General features: G+C 34.7%; 1 protein-coding gene across 1 annotated transcript; it reads right to left on the bottom strand.

The window, feature by feature from the left end:
* Positions 1-336: 336 nt before the first annotated feature.
* LOC140165378 (medium-chain acyl-CoA ligase ACSF2, mitochondrial-like) lies at positions 337-15915 on the bottom strand. Its single transcript, XM_072188700.1, has 12 exons — positions 15828-15915; positions 15115-15206; positions 13106-13176; positions 12405-12509; positions 11742-11890; positions 9304-9358; positions 8258-8344; positions 6521-6573; positions 3506-3563; positions 2567-2635; positions 1812-1866; positions 337-1599 (listed from the first exon to the last, which is right to left on the bottom strand). Exons 1-11 carry the CDS (start codon positions 15851-15853, stop codon positions 1813-1815), a joined length of 819 nt encoding a protein of 272 aa, XP_072044801.1. The 5' UTR covers positions 15854-15915; the 3' UTR covers positions 337-1599; position 1812.
* Positions 15916-15941: the final 26 nt, after the last annotated feature.

Here is a 15941-nt window from a genome sequence, read left to right as displayed (position 1 = left end):
TAGAATATAAAGACTGCATCTAACGATGACAATATAAAAAGCCGCGGACTTACATATATCAAAAGAAATTAAATGGCTGACCCCTTTCTCATTTTCATATTATATTCATATTTAGATTATATGGTGGGCATCAGCATAAACCAACGCCAAATCTTCTAGTAGGCAAATACCCACGAAGATTGGAAAGACTAAATAGAATTTATTAATGTAATATATGTATAATTATGTACATTAAATTGATCATTTTAGAAAAATGATCCAAAAAGCTGTCCCAGATTCCTTGACACACATTGCCATGCTTTGAAAGCTTATGCATCACTAGGTTATGATGCATACTCTAAATACAATAGGACAGCCTACCCTAGAATTCAACGCGATAACTAGCCGGCTGCGCAACCTCATAAAAACTTGATCACAATATTTCCTTTTTACTTATATTTTGTTGAACAAGAAAAATCTGAGGGCATAGTACTTGGCCCCTGTCTAGCTACCCCATGCCAACCTGGTGTTGATTCCTTCCTTCCCGCTATACACAACATTCATCAACCAAAATACCGCCTGAGACTGAAATGGCATAAATTTTAACACTTTTACTAATGTTTCTGAAGAAGAAGCAACTTAACCACACTATTTTACAACGATATTTGAAAATTTATAACTGCGCCACAGCATAAAACGTGTTGCTGAATTAGACCTGAACCTGAAATGATCTACTCAAGCACTCTCACCCTTAGTCATACTATTCCGCACGGAAAGAACATCAGTATATTCTAACCCGAGGGCTCTCAACCAATTATGTTTTCCTTTCTCCTTCTTGACACAAAATGGCACAAATTAAAATCAATTTTACTAATGCTTCTGAAGCAGAAGCAGACTTCACCACACTATTTCACTGAGAATAAATATTACAGCTGCGCAACAGAATAGAACATGTTGCTGAGATAGAAACTGAAGCTGAAGTGAACTACTCACACACGTACACTCATATATTCATACTATTATGCAACACAAAGAACCGTGACATCCAACACGTTCTGATTTCATTTCATTCTTAATTACATTTTGACTTAATAAAGATGAAACCTTCATGTGATTTGTCTCACTCTTGCGATACTCATTTTTGACGTCCTGTCCTCTATTTGGATCAATTTTAATCAGATCAACCTTGACATAAAGGGTGTGGAGGGTGGGAAAAAATTGTACGTCCGATTCTGAATGCTTGACTGATATAGAATGAAACCCGGTACACATGTACCTAACGGCAACCCGGGGTGAGGCCTTGCCCGCGAAACTATCACGTGACTTCCTTACGGAAGGCGATTTCCGCCACCGGGAAAATAGTGAAACTATCACGTGACTTCACTACGGAAGGCAATTTCAGTCGCGAGATAATCTTAGGTTTCATTCGACAAGCGAATTAAACTGCATTTTGTAACTAGCAACTAAATTTCTTTCAGAATTGATCACACCCTCATCGTCTACAACGAACTTAGTCCAAATAAAATGTTTCGGCTTAATAGAGAATCTTGTATTAGTGCGACCGGAGAAATAATTTATGTATAGCTATATTTAAATGACAGCTTTAGATCTTCTGGGTATCTGTTGAGAAAATTTAAAACAAATGTAATCAGTATAAGCCACCAAGGAAGGATACGCGGCTCAGCAGTAATAATAATGATTTATAAAATGCACATTGAATATATCACAAATTATTTAGTATATGCCGGGAGTATATGGTTTGTAATTGAATAAAGGATATAATAACATTATTATTTTAAGTTAAAGGAATGAGGGTATAACATAATGCTTACCTTATCCAATTTGAAACTTTTCTTTCGCCATTTCTGTCATCTTCTGTCGCGAAAACTAACGGAATAAAACATGACGTGTACAATGATGGGCAGTAAGTGATAATGACACACATTAATCAGTCACATGAAAATTAGTTTGAATGCTTAATTAAAATAATAAAATTATCGGTATGTTTAATCAAATAAATATAATTATGGTTTGGAACATGAAGAGTGCAACAAATTAAAAATACAAATGCATATGTGCATTTATAGTTTTGTCACGATTACGACATTATTGTCGAATCCCAGATAAATATAAACTGGCCCTTTGTATTATAATGACTATAGAGGGCGATGTTTATGACTTTTGATATTCGTCATTATGCGAAAATCATGACGATGATAATAAACGCATCACATAAAGTAATTAAGCCATTAATTACCAGATATTATCACGACGATATAATCAGTGACGGGTAAAATTCAAAATATCGCACCTAAATCCATTGATAATGCTGCTTTGGTTGCCAGAGTGTCTGGTTGTCTTTGGTTACCGAGAATCATCCTTGACCATTCATGTAGAGAATGTTTTGTTTTATTCAATAAGTTACCATGGGTCCATGGCTACTGATTTTGAGCTATCCAGGCAAAAGAGGTGTCAAAATTTGGAAAACTAAAATGGATTTATTTTTAACGTGTAGCTTTTGTGTTGTTATTTCGTAATAAGGGTATAATTACTTTTCGGGGTGTGTTTATGTTAAATAAAGATTTACCTTTCCTGTTGCAGTTATAGGAACATCATCGACGAATAGAATATACTTGGGAACTAACAATTCATGGACCTTTTGAAATAAAATATTAAAACAAACCAAATTTAAAACTTATCATCACAACATTCGGCTATTCTTCTAGTCACAAGGATTCAGAAAATGTATAGTTTGACCTATCTATGACGCACCGTTACCAACAAGGTCAAAGGTCACATTTTTAGCTCTATGGGGGTCAAAAACATCAAAGTGCGCCGATTTTGCCAAAAGAGGTGTCAAACTGTTCGATTTGATAAAACAAATCAAATAAGGATAGGATTGAACCATGTTTCGTTACCTATGTAACACAGCGAAATAAGTCAATGTCAATAGGCCTCAATGGTGTTTGTCCTATTTTGAACACACACCATTCCTCTTGTACATCGACATTTTATTACCAATAGGGCTTTCACCTATGTTAGTTACCCATGTAACGACCATTCTAGATTTTGCAAACTATTCTTCTAGACGTGCCATAAAATAGAGTCATAAAAAACACAAAACAATTAAAAACAAAAATTTGACCTTCACGTTCTTAACGATACATCGTATATAGAACCAGGCGGCGGATGACATGATCGAACCGGCAACTTGTGAAACCGCCCGGCCGTATGGCATTTTCCATATACTCGGTTAGTTTTGTGGGGTTCATTATCGAACCCCAACGGTTTTAGCTTGTATTTATATTATTTATCAACATATGCCTATTTGTTTGTGATATTTCAAGCGTTTTAAAATTTCAAAATAATACCATTCAATTACACGGTTGACGATGAAAATTTACTGAATTTAGAGAATGCAATGCGGCCACCACCTGTATAGAACGGTAACCTTCATTTATACCATTATGATTAGAGCAAGACCTGGATTAGATTCTGTAATTAAGTTCTGTTTTCCAAAGCATACCTTTCCTTCACAAAACTGCCTGATTTCCTCTTCAGTTGGCGCGTTTTCTTTGTCAACCCTAAATGAGAAGATAACAATTGGTTACAATTTTATACGTATTTTTGACTATCTACAACGAATGGGCTGATGTTTATTTTCAGGAGATTTTGGCTGTCCAATATCTCAAAAACTGGAAACTCCAACATAATTACCCATTTGTCCCGAACCTCACATTTATTAAGTATGCTTAGGCATTTATTAGTCAGAGTTAGTGTTGTATAATAGTATGCTTAGGCATTTATTAGTCAGAGTTAGTGTTGAATAATAGTATGCTTAGGCATTTATTAGTCAGAGTTAGTGTTGTATGATAGTATGCTTAGGCATTTATTAGTCAGAGTTAGTGTTGTATAATAGTATGCTTAGGCATTTATTAGTCAGAGTTAGTGTTGTATAATAGTATGCTTAGGCATTTATTAGTCAGAGTTAGTGTTGAATAATAGTATGCTTAGGCATTTATTAGTCAGAGTTAGTGTTGTATGATAGTATGCTTAGGCATTTATTAGTCAGAGTTAGTGTTGTATAATAGTATGCTTAGGCATTTATTAGTCAGAGTTAGTGTTGTATAATAGTATGCTTAGGCATTTATTAGTCAGAGTTAGTGTTGTATAATAGTATGCTTAGGCATTTATTAGTCAGAGTTAGTGTTGTATAATAGTATGCTTAGGCATTTATTAGTCAGAGTTAGTGAAGTATAATAGTATGCTTAGGCATTTATTAGTCAGAGTTAGTGTTGTATAATAGTATGCTTAGGCATTTATTAGTCAGAGTTAGTGTTGTATGATAGTACGCTTAGGCATTTATTAGTCAGAGTTAGTGTTGTATAAAGAGAGAAAAGAAGGAAAGAAGTTGTTTGCTCTGGGTGGGATTCGAACCCGAGTATAATAGTATGCTTAGGCATTTATTAGTCATAGTTAGTGTTGTATAATAGTATGCTTAGGCATTTATTAGTCAGAGTTAGTATTGTATGCTTAGGCATTTATTAGTCAGAGTTAGTGAAGTATAATAGTATGCTTAGGCATTTATTAGTCAGAGTTAGTGTTGTATAATAGTATGCTTAGGCATTTATTAGTCAGAGTTAGTGTTGTATGATTTATTCAGGTTCGTCACCATGACACAATATCGCGGAACATAAACTTTCTTGAAGTTACCCTCAAATTTAATGTTTATGGTACAAGGGGTCCCAAAAGTTTCGTTACCATTTTGAACTGTCATATTTTTATATACTCAGCAGGTTCTATATGTGAGTGGACGCGGCGAATCAGCCGTAAACTCGGCAAATTGTATTCTGAGTTAATGTGTAAAATGTATGTGAAGGTCGTATTCATAGGTGTATCAATTCGTTGCGACAAGTATCTTATCAAACGCTGTTTAAATCAATCAATAATACTACTGCTGAAGAGGATAATAAGCTTCTACCTATTTCTATAGAATAGTTCTTGTCTTTGTTTGCTTTGGCTAAATCCTGTTCAAGTGGTAGATAACAAAGCATTGTATTTTGTCTAGGTATGTATAATCAACAATGAACAATGAGAGGATATTTCTGAACCTCGTTGACTATGGGATGATTTGAAATGACCGCCAATTATGACTGTTGGATATTTATTACCAGAAATGTAGAAAAAGAGACACATGTAGAACCGATAAAAAATACAATTTTGTCGAAGGAACAGAGTTCAACAAATCATAACCCCGCTTTTGGATATCGTTTGAAGTCAAATGATATACCATTTTAAAGCTTATGGTATATATTTTCTAAACACGAAATAAAACAAAATTGACCGGGGCCGACTTTACGGCTGATTCGCCGCGTCCAGTCACATATGTTCATATCGGGCAAAGATGAACCAAACAACTTCTTGTTTAGTTGTATTTGAAATAACATAACATAACAACGGCGCTTAATATAGCGCAATACCAAAAATATGAACATTGCGTTTTACAAACAAATGCAAGTAAATGCAAGTAAAACAGCAAAATACCAGAGAAAAATGTATTAAGACCCTTTTTGAAAGATTCAACTGTGAGAGAAGTCCGCAGGGTAGCCGGTAACTGGTTCCAGAGGGTAGGACCAGACACACTAAATGAACCATCACCAATTTTTCTATTACTCCTGGGGATGACAATGCGAGTAATATGCCGCTCAGAACGAATGCTTTTCGTAGGTGGAATGTAGGTAACGATGTAGTCAGTGATATAGATCGGCGACAGTCCATTCAGTACTTTGAAAACGTATTTACACGAGAATGGCAATTCCAAAAATGTAACGCGAGTAAGATTGAATTGAATATATGAATACAAAAGCCACCTAAGTCCATACTTCGGCCAAATTGAGTTAAGCATGGGCAATTGTTGCTATACATAGGCCTGTCATATGTATGAAAGAACAACTCAAATTCATTCTCTGTGTCTATTAAGCATGTGAAAAATAGCATGTATGAAAGAATCACCCACTTCCATGATTTGAGTCTTGTAACACATTGATTGAAATCCAGTATGTATAAAAGTCCACTTGTAACACATTCATTGCTAGAGAGTGACTTTTGAACAAAAATGGGTTTAATAAAGGAAAGTGTGTGGTTTATATTACATGGCAGAATGCTTATCAACATTATACATACCTGTGTGCTTTATTTTGTATTATCTTACTAGTGGTAATCTCATTCTAACATTGTTGTCTTTGTATATGATTCAAAAACCACCTAAGTCCAAAATTTAAAATGAACCCCACGAAGTCCCTGAAATGCTAATCGTCATACCTAATACAGGTTAATCCACTCATTTGCACGTAAAACTTACCATATTGACCAGGTAAATCTAACTGAAGGAATTAAAATGATACACAGGTTTTTCTCTCAAAATCACTTCCTATGGACTTAGGTGGCTTTTGTATTCATGTATTCAATTGCCCATAGTACCTTTCAAACTGTTTACATCTTTAAGTATCCTGAACATGTGAATAACCAAGTCATTCTTTACCTAAGACATGCGCAGATCTCTTCCCCAGCTCTTGGATCAGGCAAGCCAATAACCTGAAATAGAAAGCAATGTACTTTGTAAGATTAGGTTTACTTTATCGTCTAATGCGCATGATGGTTTCATAAGGAATGTCATTTAATTATTGCCATTCAACCTTACAAGACGATCTGTGATTTCAATGTTAATATCACCAATAAAACTACAGACTAAAAGGGCAATTAAATGTTGAGTCGGTACGTACAGCATCCACACCAGGAAAATAAATATGTTTGTACAGACGGTAAAAGAACCAATAGGAATACGTCCGAGTAGTATATCTTGTTGCTAATTTTCATGTCAGGGCAGCCTATGCATGGAATTCTTTGCCACCGACAGTAAGAGCTCAGATGGAAAATATGACTTTAGGCCAATTTCAATCAAAAATTAAAGAAATTTAGGCCTGTCTTTATCTATATTTTATTCATTTACTTGCTTGATTTTGTATATAAATATAATTATTGTATTTCTGTATTTTGAATCATGGTATTTATAATTATCTTGTAGTTGATGATACCATTATACTTATTTGTAATATATTGTAAATACATTGTAAATACTGTATGATACTTTGTAAATATTGTGTATCGTAATATATTTTGTTGCTATATAACATGTGTCAATGAGGGCCTGCTTGAAAAGCAGTGCTTGTCACTGAAGCAGTATAACCCTCAATAAAGAAAGAATAAATAATAATAATAATAATAATAATAATAATAATAATAATAATAATAATAATAATAATAATAATAATAATAATAATAATAATAATAATAATAAATAATAATAATAATATAGAAATACACAGCGAATCACGTGGATTTCCGATAGCACCATCAAGCGCTCCTGAGTTTCAAAATAAGCTGAATTTATACTCAGTAGCTGAGCGATTGGTATATGACCAATAAGGTAGCTTTTCCCGGAGTTCTATCCGATTGGCTAAAAACTAATCGCTATAGCTCAGCGATGTAGTATAAATTCAGCTATGAGATGTCTTTCAAAATCCACATCCCATTGTTGCACGTCGGACAATAAGCTTGTATTTATAGTAGTGTCTCATTGTCTGTATAGAATTATTGAAAACTCAGTGACAATGAAGAGCACATTCCTAAACCACATAGTTGCTATTAAAGCCATATTATAACATTTGCTGAAGAAGACGACCTAACTGAATTTTTAAAATTCCTTTTTACACGATTAAATTGTACTTTATTAAACCAATATACCCTGCAAAAATCAAGACTCTAAGTGTTGTAGTTTTGTCAAAATCCGTGATTTTGAATTAAAGGCTGATTCAGCGCTTTATTATTACGATGGAATTATTAGTCGAACGCATACACGATGTTCATAACACACATTACGTCACGGAGTGCGGGACGGTGATATACACAACAAAGGGTCGTACCACAACATGACCGAAGGAGTGGTACGTACGTATTGGCGACATGTGCCTGGTAGTAAATTCCAATTTTCTTTGCTTTGCCGTAGTTGTTCGGCTCAAAAATAAAAGGGGATATATCTGACAGTAAAAGCTAACATTTTAATGCAAAGAAATGCTAATCTATTTTGTTTGAAAATGTTATAATATTGCTTTAAAGATGATTTGAGTGACCACCACTTCAAATCATTTCTGGTTATTCATTCAACATTTTCATGCAGTTCGCTGTCCAATAATGTTACAATGTTAATCTTTATACCTACCACAGCAACTTGAACACGGGGATGTTGGTACAGCCTCTTTTCAAGTTCAGCAGGTGCCAAGTTCACACCTTGTTTAATGATAAGTTCCTGTAATATTAAATACAACTATTACTAATGGGGTATTGAACTGAACTTGTGATGTTTTCAGTAAATCTAACTACAGAGCGAAGGCGTCGTTCTTGTGACGTTAACCGATAACTGATAACAGATTTGATCTATTTCCAAATTCAAATTAACAGTTTAACAAGGAACATCACTTATTTTTAATTTAAACTGATTTATCGAAAAGAAGAGACAATATTGTAATATTATACGCACCTGTTATATATACTTAAAGCCATATTATAACATTTCTTTAAAAATTAGATTTGTATTTATTTTCCATAAAATGTTAGCTTTTTCTGTCAGATATATCCCCTTTTAATTTTGAGCCGAACAAGTGAAGTAAAGCAAAGAAAATTCGAATTTACTGCTAGCGCTATTATATGTTACTCCGGCGGTTGTAATACGGTACGATCCTCTGGCGTATGTGTGTGTGTCCCGCACGCCAGTACGTAGTATGTGTTATGAACATCGTATATACGCGTTCGACTAATATTTCTATCGGAATAATAAAACGACGGTTCTGGTGGTTCATTCAAAATCCTGGATTTTGACAAAACTACAGTACCTAAAATCTTGATTTTTGCAGAGAATCTTTGTTTACAAAAGTACATTACAATCGTGTAAAAATCTGAATTTATAATATTTTCAGGGCGTGCTCAGCAAATTTTATAATATGGCTTTAACTCGATGTTTACATGAGAAACCAAAAGCACAATGAATAACTTCAATAATGTTCACTTTCATCTCGCGCGATAAACTATGGACCATTTCATATGAATGCTTATTATCATGACATATACTTTTTGTGCGCAGTCTACATATATGTATTTTATTGTGAAACCGTAAAATGATTTCCTGGTCAAAGACTGAATAATTAGTTCTTGAATAAAATTCAAATGCTGCAAAATATGGATTGGAATACAACTATGTAGCACGCTTACCTTTTTTCTCCCACATATTTGGATGTATCCATCTTCGTCCATGACACTTAAATCACTGGAAAATATGTAAAATCCCCATCATAGATATGTATATGAATAAAAAATGATTAGCCATTAGTTGGGAGAAGATAGATGAGGACTTATTCTGGATCTGCTAAAATTAATACTATAATTATAGTGAGTCCTGTTGACTTGTTGAGAGGCATAGGACATATACCTTTACATAATCATGATATTAACTCTGCATACTGAAGAATAACGTATTTAATTTGAGGAAAATGAGGAAAATAATAATTCTTCAATTGTAAGTGATATGACAACAATATCAAAAAGCAATTATTTGTAAATCGAATTTGGGATGAAAATCAACAAGACAGACTTAGCAGGCCTACAAATTTCTGAATTATATAAAGTGAAAAACAATCAATCACGATTCACTGCACTCAGCGAATCAATCAAATAAAACTAAAAAGAAAGGAGCAAGAAAGAATAAAGAAATAGTGAAAAAGAGAAAGAAATAGAGAGAAAGAAAATGAACGAAAAAGAAAGAAGAAAAAAAAAAAAAAGAAAAAAAAAAAAGGAGAAAGAAAAGAGGAAAGAAAGGAAGTAAAAATGAGAAAAGAGAAAAAAAAGAAAACTCAGCCACACGGAGACTCGAACCCACAAAAACAGTTCATATTAGACTCGCAGTCCAACGCTCTATCCACTCGGCCATAGATCAGCTTACGCAATTGACTGTTCTCAAAGCGGATGATATAACTATAATTGGATGCAATTACATGATTACAATCGCGTCCGCATTATGGCTCTTAGAATAAACACGCATGTCGGCGCTGAAATTTTGAACGAACTGATGGAGGAAAACCTCGTTTTTTGCAAAACTAGCTTCAATTTGGAGTGAAAATCAAATGGAATAGCAATTGGCAGAATGTTGAGAAATAATGTAGGTATTCAGATGTCTAAATTAACGTCTCGTAATCAAGATATCGATAATTTCACAAACCAGCTTTTTCTCAAGCAAATTCTCCAAAATTTTCCCCCAAAACGGGCTTTTAAAATTTAATCGGTACTGTATTTGGTTCTTCCCCATGGCAACATTATTTCTTTGATCGATTTGTAATACAATACGAAAAAGAAGAAAACAATCGCTCGGTGTGGATTTATACGGAGCGCACATTTGAAAAAAACCTCATGGTACGTGTTTTTGATCTTGTGAACATGGTGGGTAAAAATGCTTTAAACGAAGGATTTTCAAATTTATTCTAATAATTTGTATATAACACACACAAAAATGTTAAGCTACATCCAATGCACCAACATTTCACTCCCTGCGATATTTGATTACTGAGAAAACTCTGTTTTAGAGAACAACTTTATACGTCTTTTATACGTTTTTTTATACGTCTCTTTGTGTAACCTTAAAGAGAACGTTGAATTGTTGTGTAAACCGTTAACATCTATAATTAATGTGTCTTTAAGTACAGATGTCTTTCCATTTAAGCTCCGTGAGGCGATTTTATCCCACCTCTTGAAGAAGCCTTCTGAAAGAGGGTTTAAAGAATTTCCTCCCGGTGTCAAATATAAGCTATGTGTCTATGTTAATGGAGAAGGTCGTGTGTAGCCAGATTAAAGACCATCTCAACTCCCATGGTGCTCCCATTCCAATCCGCTTAGAGTAAACTGCATTGCACTGAAACGACTCTCCTTTGTGTTAGAACTGATATACTAAGATCTATGGACAAAAATAATGCTGTTGCGGTTGTGTTTTATCCGCCGCATTCGATACTGTAGACCATACCATCCTATTGAATCGGCTTAAGCACACCTATGGAATATGTGGCACGTCGGCCTTGGCACGGATATCATCTTATCTTGAAAATCGGGGTTTTTTTTCGCGTATCCGTCGGAGATGCTTCATCTAGCAATCACCGAATATTATTGTCCCTGATACAGTTTCCGAATTCGCCGTAGAAGTGATGATGTAACATGATTAACTATCATAGCAATAGGTTAAAACAATTTTTTTTTAATATATCGCCCTGCACTACAAGCAGGTTGTACTCATAACCTGTGTATGTCAGCAATCATAGATTGAATATAATACCGGTCTTTTCAAAGATACTATTTAATCTTACATGTGTGAGTGATTAGTATGGTATGAATATTCTATAGAATTACGATCCAGGTATTTATCCCTGTTCTTTGACACTTCAAGGTACCGCGTGAACATACTAGTGCAGTGCGATATATTCAAAAATTGTTTTAACATATTGCAATGGTAGTTAATCCTGTTACATCATCACTTCTACGGCGAATACTGTGTGATCATGTATTTTGCAATCTTTATTGGAGATTACATACATACCAATACGTAGTACTTCTCCGGCACCTCTTTCTTACCAAAGACCCAAAAAATTAGAGTGATAGGTGTATATTACCCAGTATGAATCCAGCCATTCTCGTCTTTCATTTCTTTTGTCTTTTCCTTCTCTCCCACATAGTATTGGAAAGCAGAAAATGTTCGGATGTGGAGCTCCCCGTTTGTGTTAACAGGTACAATGCGTCCACTGTCATCAACTATTTTCGTCTGACAGAAATAAAGCAACATATTCGATAGACATAATTAATATTCAAATGTAACAAAACTTCATCGCACTCCAAAAGGGGTCAAATTCAAGCCAGTTTTGTTTTTCTTAAATCATGTTTTATATATGAATCAACTTTAATATTTCAGGTAATTCTGATCAGCACAATTTCAGTGCATTATTATAATCAATCTTTGCATGACATAATATCAAACAGTTATCACAATGTCATCCATAAGGATTTTCGGATATCATACACTTCCCGGTTCATGTTTAAAGTAATTTGGCTGTATTATTGGTCTTAAACTTTCAGTGTACGCACAACCTTCCAAGGTCAAACTGAAGCAGTCTTCACTAGTATTGACTATGTTTTAGGCTAGAAATCCCAGACAATTGACTTCGAAGTCCGTGTCTTTTCTAGTCAGATCAGACAAGGATTGATTTCAAGTATCATAGATGGTAGCGTGCAACCGGTTAGGGTCAGGATCATTTGCCATAATTTTATCCGAGCGTTACCTCCACTCCACCTATAGGGTACATCGCTGATGCGTTTTGCTTCTCCTCAGGGTCGTTAGGCTGACTTAGGTGTGTTTCGAAAGTTTCTGTCATGCCAAATGTGAGCTAATTATAAAGAAAACAAACAGATATATTAATAAAAAATATTAAGGCTTGTTGTATTAGGTTCATCTGGATTGTCAATTATAACTGTTTAATGGGAATTCATACTATATAATCCATTTTGGTGACATTCCTTGTTACAGCAGCTACGCAGCACTTCATCAGACTAGGCAACCTTGCTTCTTCTTCTTCTTTCCTGAAGTTGCTGCCGGTGGCTGCGCCAGAAGCTGGTCGAAAATATTCGGTAAGAAATAGTTCCCTTCGTCTATGTTCATAGTGTTTCGCCCTCGTCGCCTTATCCAAATTGGCTCTCTAATCTGTCTTTTGTTCCTGTTGGTCTCCCTTGATCTAATATTAGCTCCCTCCCAACCTATACATGTATATGACATGGTTGTTTTACTTCTGTGAGCGAATGTTTTCTCTGTGACCGGGTTCCCCAAGTGCTACCTTCTCCGCTTCTCCATAGGTTGGGAGGACGCTAATATTAGATCAAGTGATTTGATAGTATGAATTCCCATCAAAAAACATTAAGGTTTGTTTTGTATTTAATTTGATAGCTGTTACGATAACTGGTCGATAACGAATAACGTGATACTTGCCACTACATTCTTGCAGATTTTCTTCAAATTTTGCCTCATCTCGAACGGAATAATACTACCTCCAATAAACACTGAAATTAAGTAAAAAGTATTCTAAATGGATATATTACTCTCACACTTCAATCATCTAGCAAATCAGATAAAAATGGACCCTTTTAGATAATTAATCTCGAATATAAGAAGTCATTTTATATAACATCACTTTACTATAAGTAATTTACACCATGACTGGAGAGATTGCGATTTTCCCAACGTCGACGTAGGCCGTACGTTTTACGTACGTTAATACGTGCGGTTTTACGTAGGCCTAGGTATGTATCGCATGAGGCCACATACTTAACCAACGTTCGTGTAGTGGCGCTATGTCCTATTATATACAGTAGGCCAAACAAATTAGGTACCAGTTGGGTTCACCTCCTGTATATCATAAACAAAGACAGATATGTCATAATTGGAACCAGCAGCCAATAGCTGCATCTTTTAGCTCGAATTTAAGACATCATTCGTTGAAATTGTTCAAGAAATAAAGACACGGCGATCCCAAAACCCAAGGAAGATACCATGCCAATTTAAATGCCCTTTTGATTGTACACAAAGCGTTCGTGAACAAGAGAACTAGCGCTGAACTTCCATTGATTAGCACGTTAAAACTTTTCATTTCATTTCTTCATTAGGTTTTTAAATCACCGTTTCTTTAATTCTCAACCAATTTCAACAAATAAGGTCTTAAATCAGAGCTAAAGAGTACATGCATTGACTGCCTGTTTTAATTTTGATAATATTTGTCTCTATTTAGGATATAAAGGGGTAAACATAACTGGTACCTTAATTCTTTGGCTTACTGTAGTCAGTCATCTGGTGATCATTGCGCGATTTTGATTTTCCATGTAATCAGTCGGGGTTTGGAGTGGGCTTTACGGGGCTCAAAGAAATGTATAAAATTGATGTCACTTTTGTACATAAAGGACCAGAAAGTATTAATATCATTATTATTATTATTATTATTATTATTATTATTATTATTATTATTATTATTATTATTATTATTACTATTATTTATTCTATTAGAGAGATTGCGATTTCCAAACGTATGTATCGGACGTACGTCGATCTATTCAAAACCACTCTCCTGTATCGAAACGAGGGCACGTATTTTGCCAGTTTTGAAGTTTTTCCACGTGCGAAATCAACGAAGATACATCGTTAAAAATTAACAAATTTTGTCCATTTTATTACAATATGTTAAAGACAGTCAAGGATAATGAGCATACGAAGGAAAGTCTAATTATTAATATGATCCTTTTTGTTTGTAACAAATCATTATAATAAAGGTACAGCGATGTGTTAAAAATTGACTATATTTATACGCGATTTCCATACGCAAAGATTGCCCATTGAAATGTGTGTGATACTTTGCGTATAAAAATGACATTGCAATTTCACATTTTGGACACCAACGTCGTATAAAACGCAGGTGTTATGTAGAAATAAGCTGGTTTTACGACATTTCGAAGTTCATGCAACGCGTCTAATCTTCAGTATGAAAAAGTCTCATTTTGAAAGTAAAGTCATGATATATGGATGTAGTGATCCCTAATCTACCAAAATATATGTTTTTGAGCAACTATAATGTTTGGGGAGCACAAAAATACAATTAAGTTAAAGAAGCATGTTAAGTCAAACTTTTGGTCAAAATCAAAAGTGTGCTGTTTGAATTAGGCAGGTGGCCTGCGGTTACCATTAGCTTTTCAATCTCTATGCCCTCTATCGACCTAGATCAGATATTATAGCCTTTGTTCCAGCCACCTTGTTCTCCTTCGTGACGAATGAGCACAATCCAGTTTGGAACCGTATTTGTCACCGTATTAACGTACGTAAAAACGTACGTTAAAACCTACGGTCTACGTGCTGCGTATGGAACAGTGCAATCTCTCTATTATAAAATTGTCGACGTCCGGGAAAACACGTTCCATCCCCCACATATAATGATGACATTCATGTCAACTTACGTATGTCGAAACTGGAAAAATCGTAGTCGCTCAAATTTCGTACAGTTAATATATCGTGGATATGATGGATATTAAAGAATCCCATTGTGATTCTGAAAAGATGTAATAGTTTTCCAATAAAGTCAGTGCATTACAAAAAGATAGGCGTTCCGGGTATGCTCTTATTAGAACACATGTTCTTTTACACATAGATTTAAAGACCCATTCAGTGATTTGTTCATCCGGACGATCGTCAAAATCATCAAAATTCAGATATTGGTACCTTTGTTATTGTCGTAGATGTGCTAACATAGCCTACTAGTGATTCAGCCGAAAGCCGTGTATTTAAGACAATCTGTAATTTTTATACCGACAGTATATAAACTAGCTACATGTATTTGAATGGAGCTTCAACTTCGTCAATAACTACTGTTTTCTTTATTTTTTTTGCAATGAACAACATTAGAGGTTGGCCTGTTAAAAAAAATCAAATCTTATATATTTCTGAGTCACCCTAATGTTGCTGGTACCATTCATTCTTTGTACAGCCTAGATCTATGATATGAAACACCTAATGTGTTGTCTAATATCGCTTCTTTGGATGCCCAGTTCTGTAAGAATGTACAATTTTTTGTTAATAGGCCTACAGAAGTATTATGATACCTCACATGATGCAAATATATATAAAAATTTCAATGTTGCATTGAACCTTTGTGAATCCTATAGGTGAGTACCTTTCATCCTGTATAGCTTTAGCCATAGTCTCGGCGTTGAATTCAGTTAAAACGACAGAAGTAAGTCCTATTGCAACCGGTGCAAATATTCCGACTGACCACTGTGAAAAAGAA

This window comes from Amphiura filiformis, chromosome 1, assembly GCF_039555335.1.
Source record: "Amphiura filiformis chromosome 1, Afil_fr2py, whole genome shotgun sequence".
NCBI lineage: Eukaryota > Metazoa > Echinodermata > Ophiuroidea > Amphilepidida > Amphiuridae > Amphiura > Amphiura filiformis.
This window is presented reverse-complemented; position numbering and strand designations above follow the sequence as displayed.

What these genes read in the sequence shown, in the direction of transcription:
- LOC140165378 (XM_072188700.1), bottom strand. Translation starts at nt 15,853, where the DNA reads ATGGCTAAAGCTATACAGGATGAAAG. An exon ending in AAATCTGCAAGAATGTAGTG is followed by an intron (nt 12,510 to 13,105) that starts GCAAGTATCACG and finishes CTTTATAATTAG; the next exon opens with CTCACATTTGGCATGACAGA. An exon ending in ACCCTATAGGTGGAGTGGAG is followed by an intron (nt 11,891 to 12,404) that starts GTAACGCTCGGA and finishes TATTTCTGTCAG; the next exon opens with ACGAAAATAGTTGATGACAG.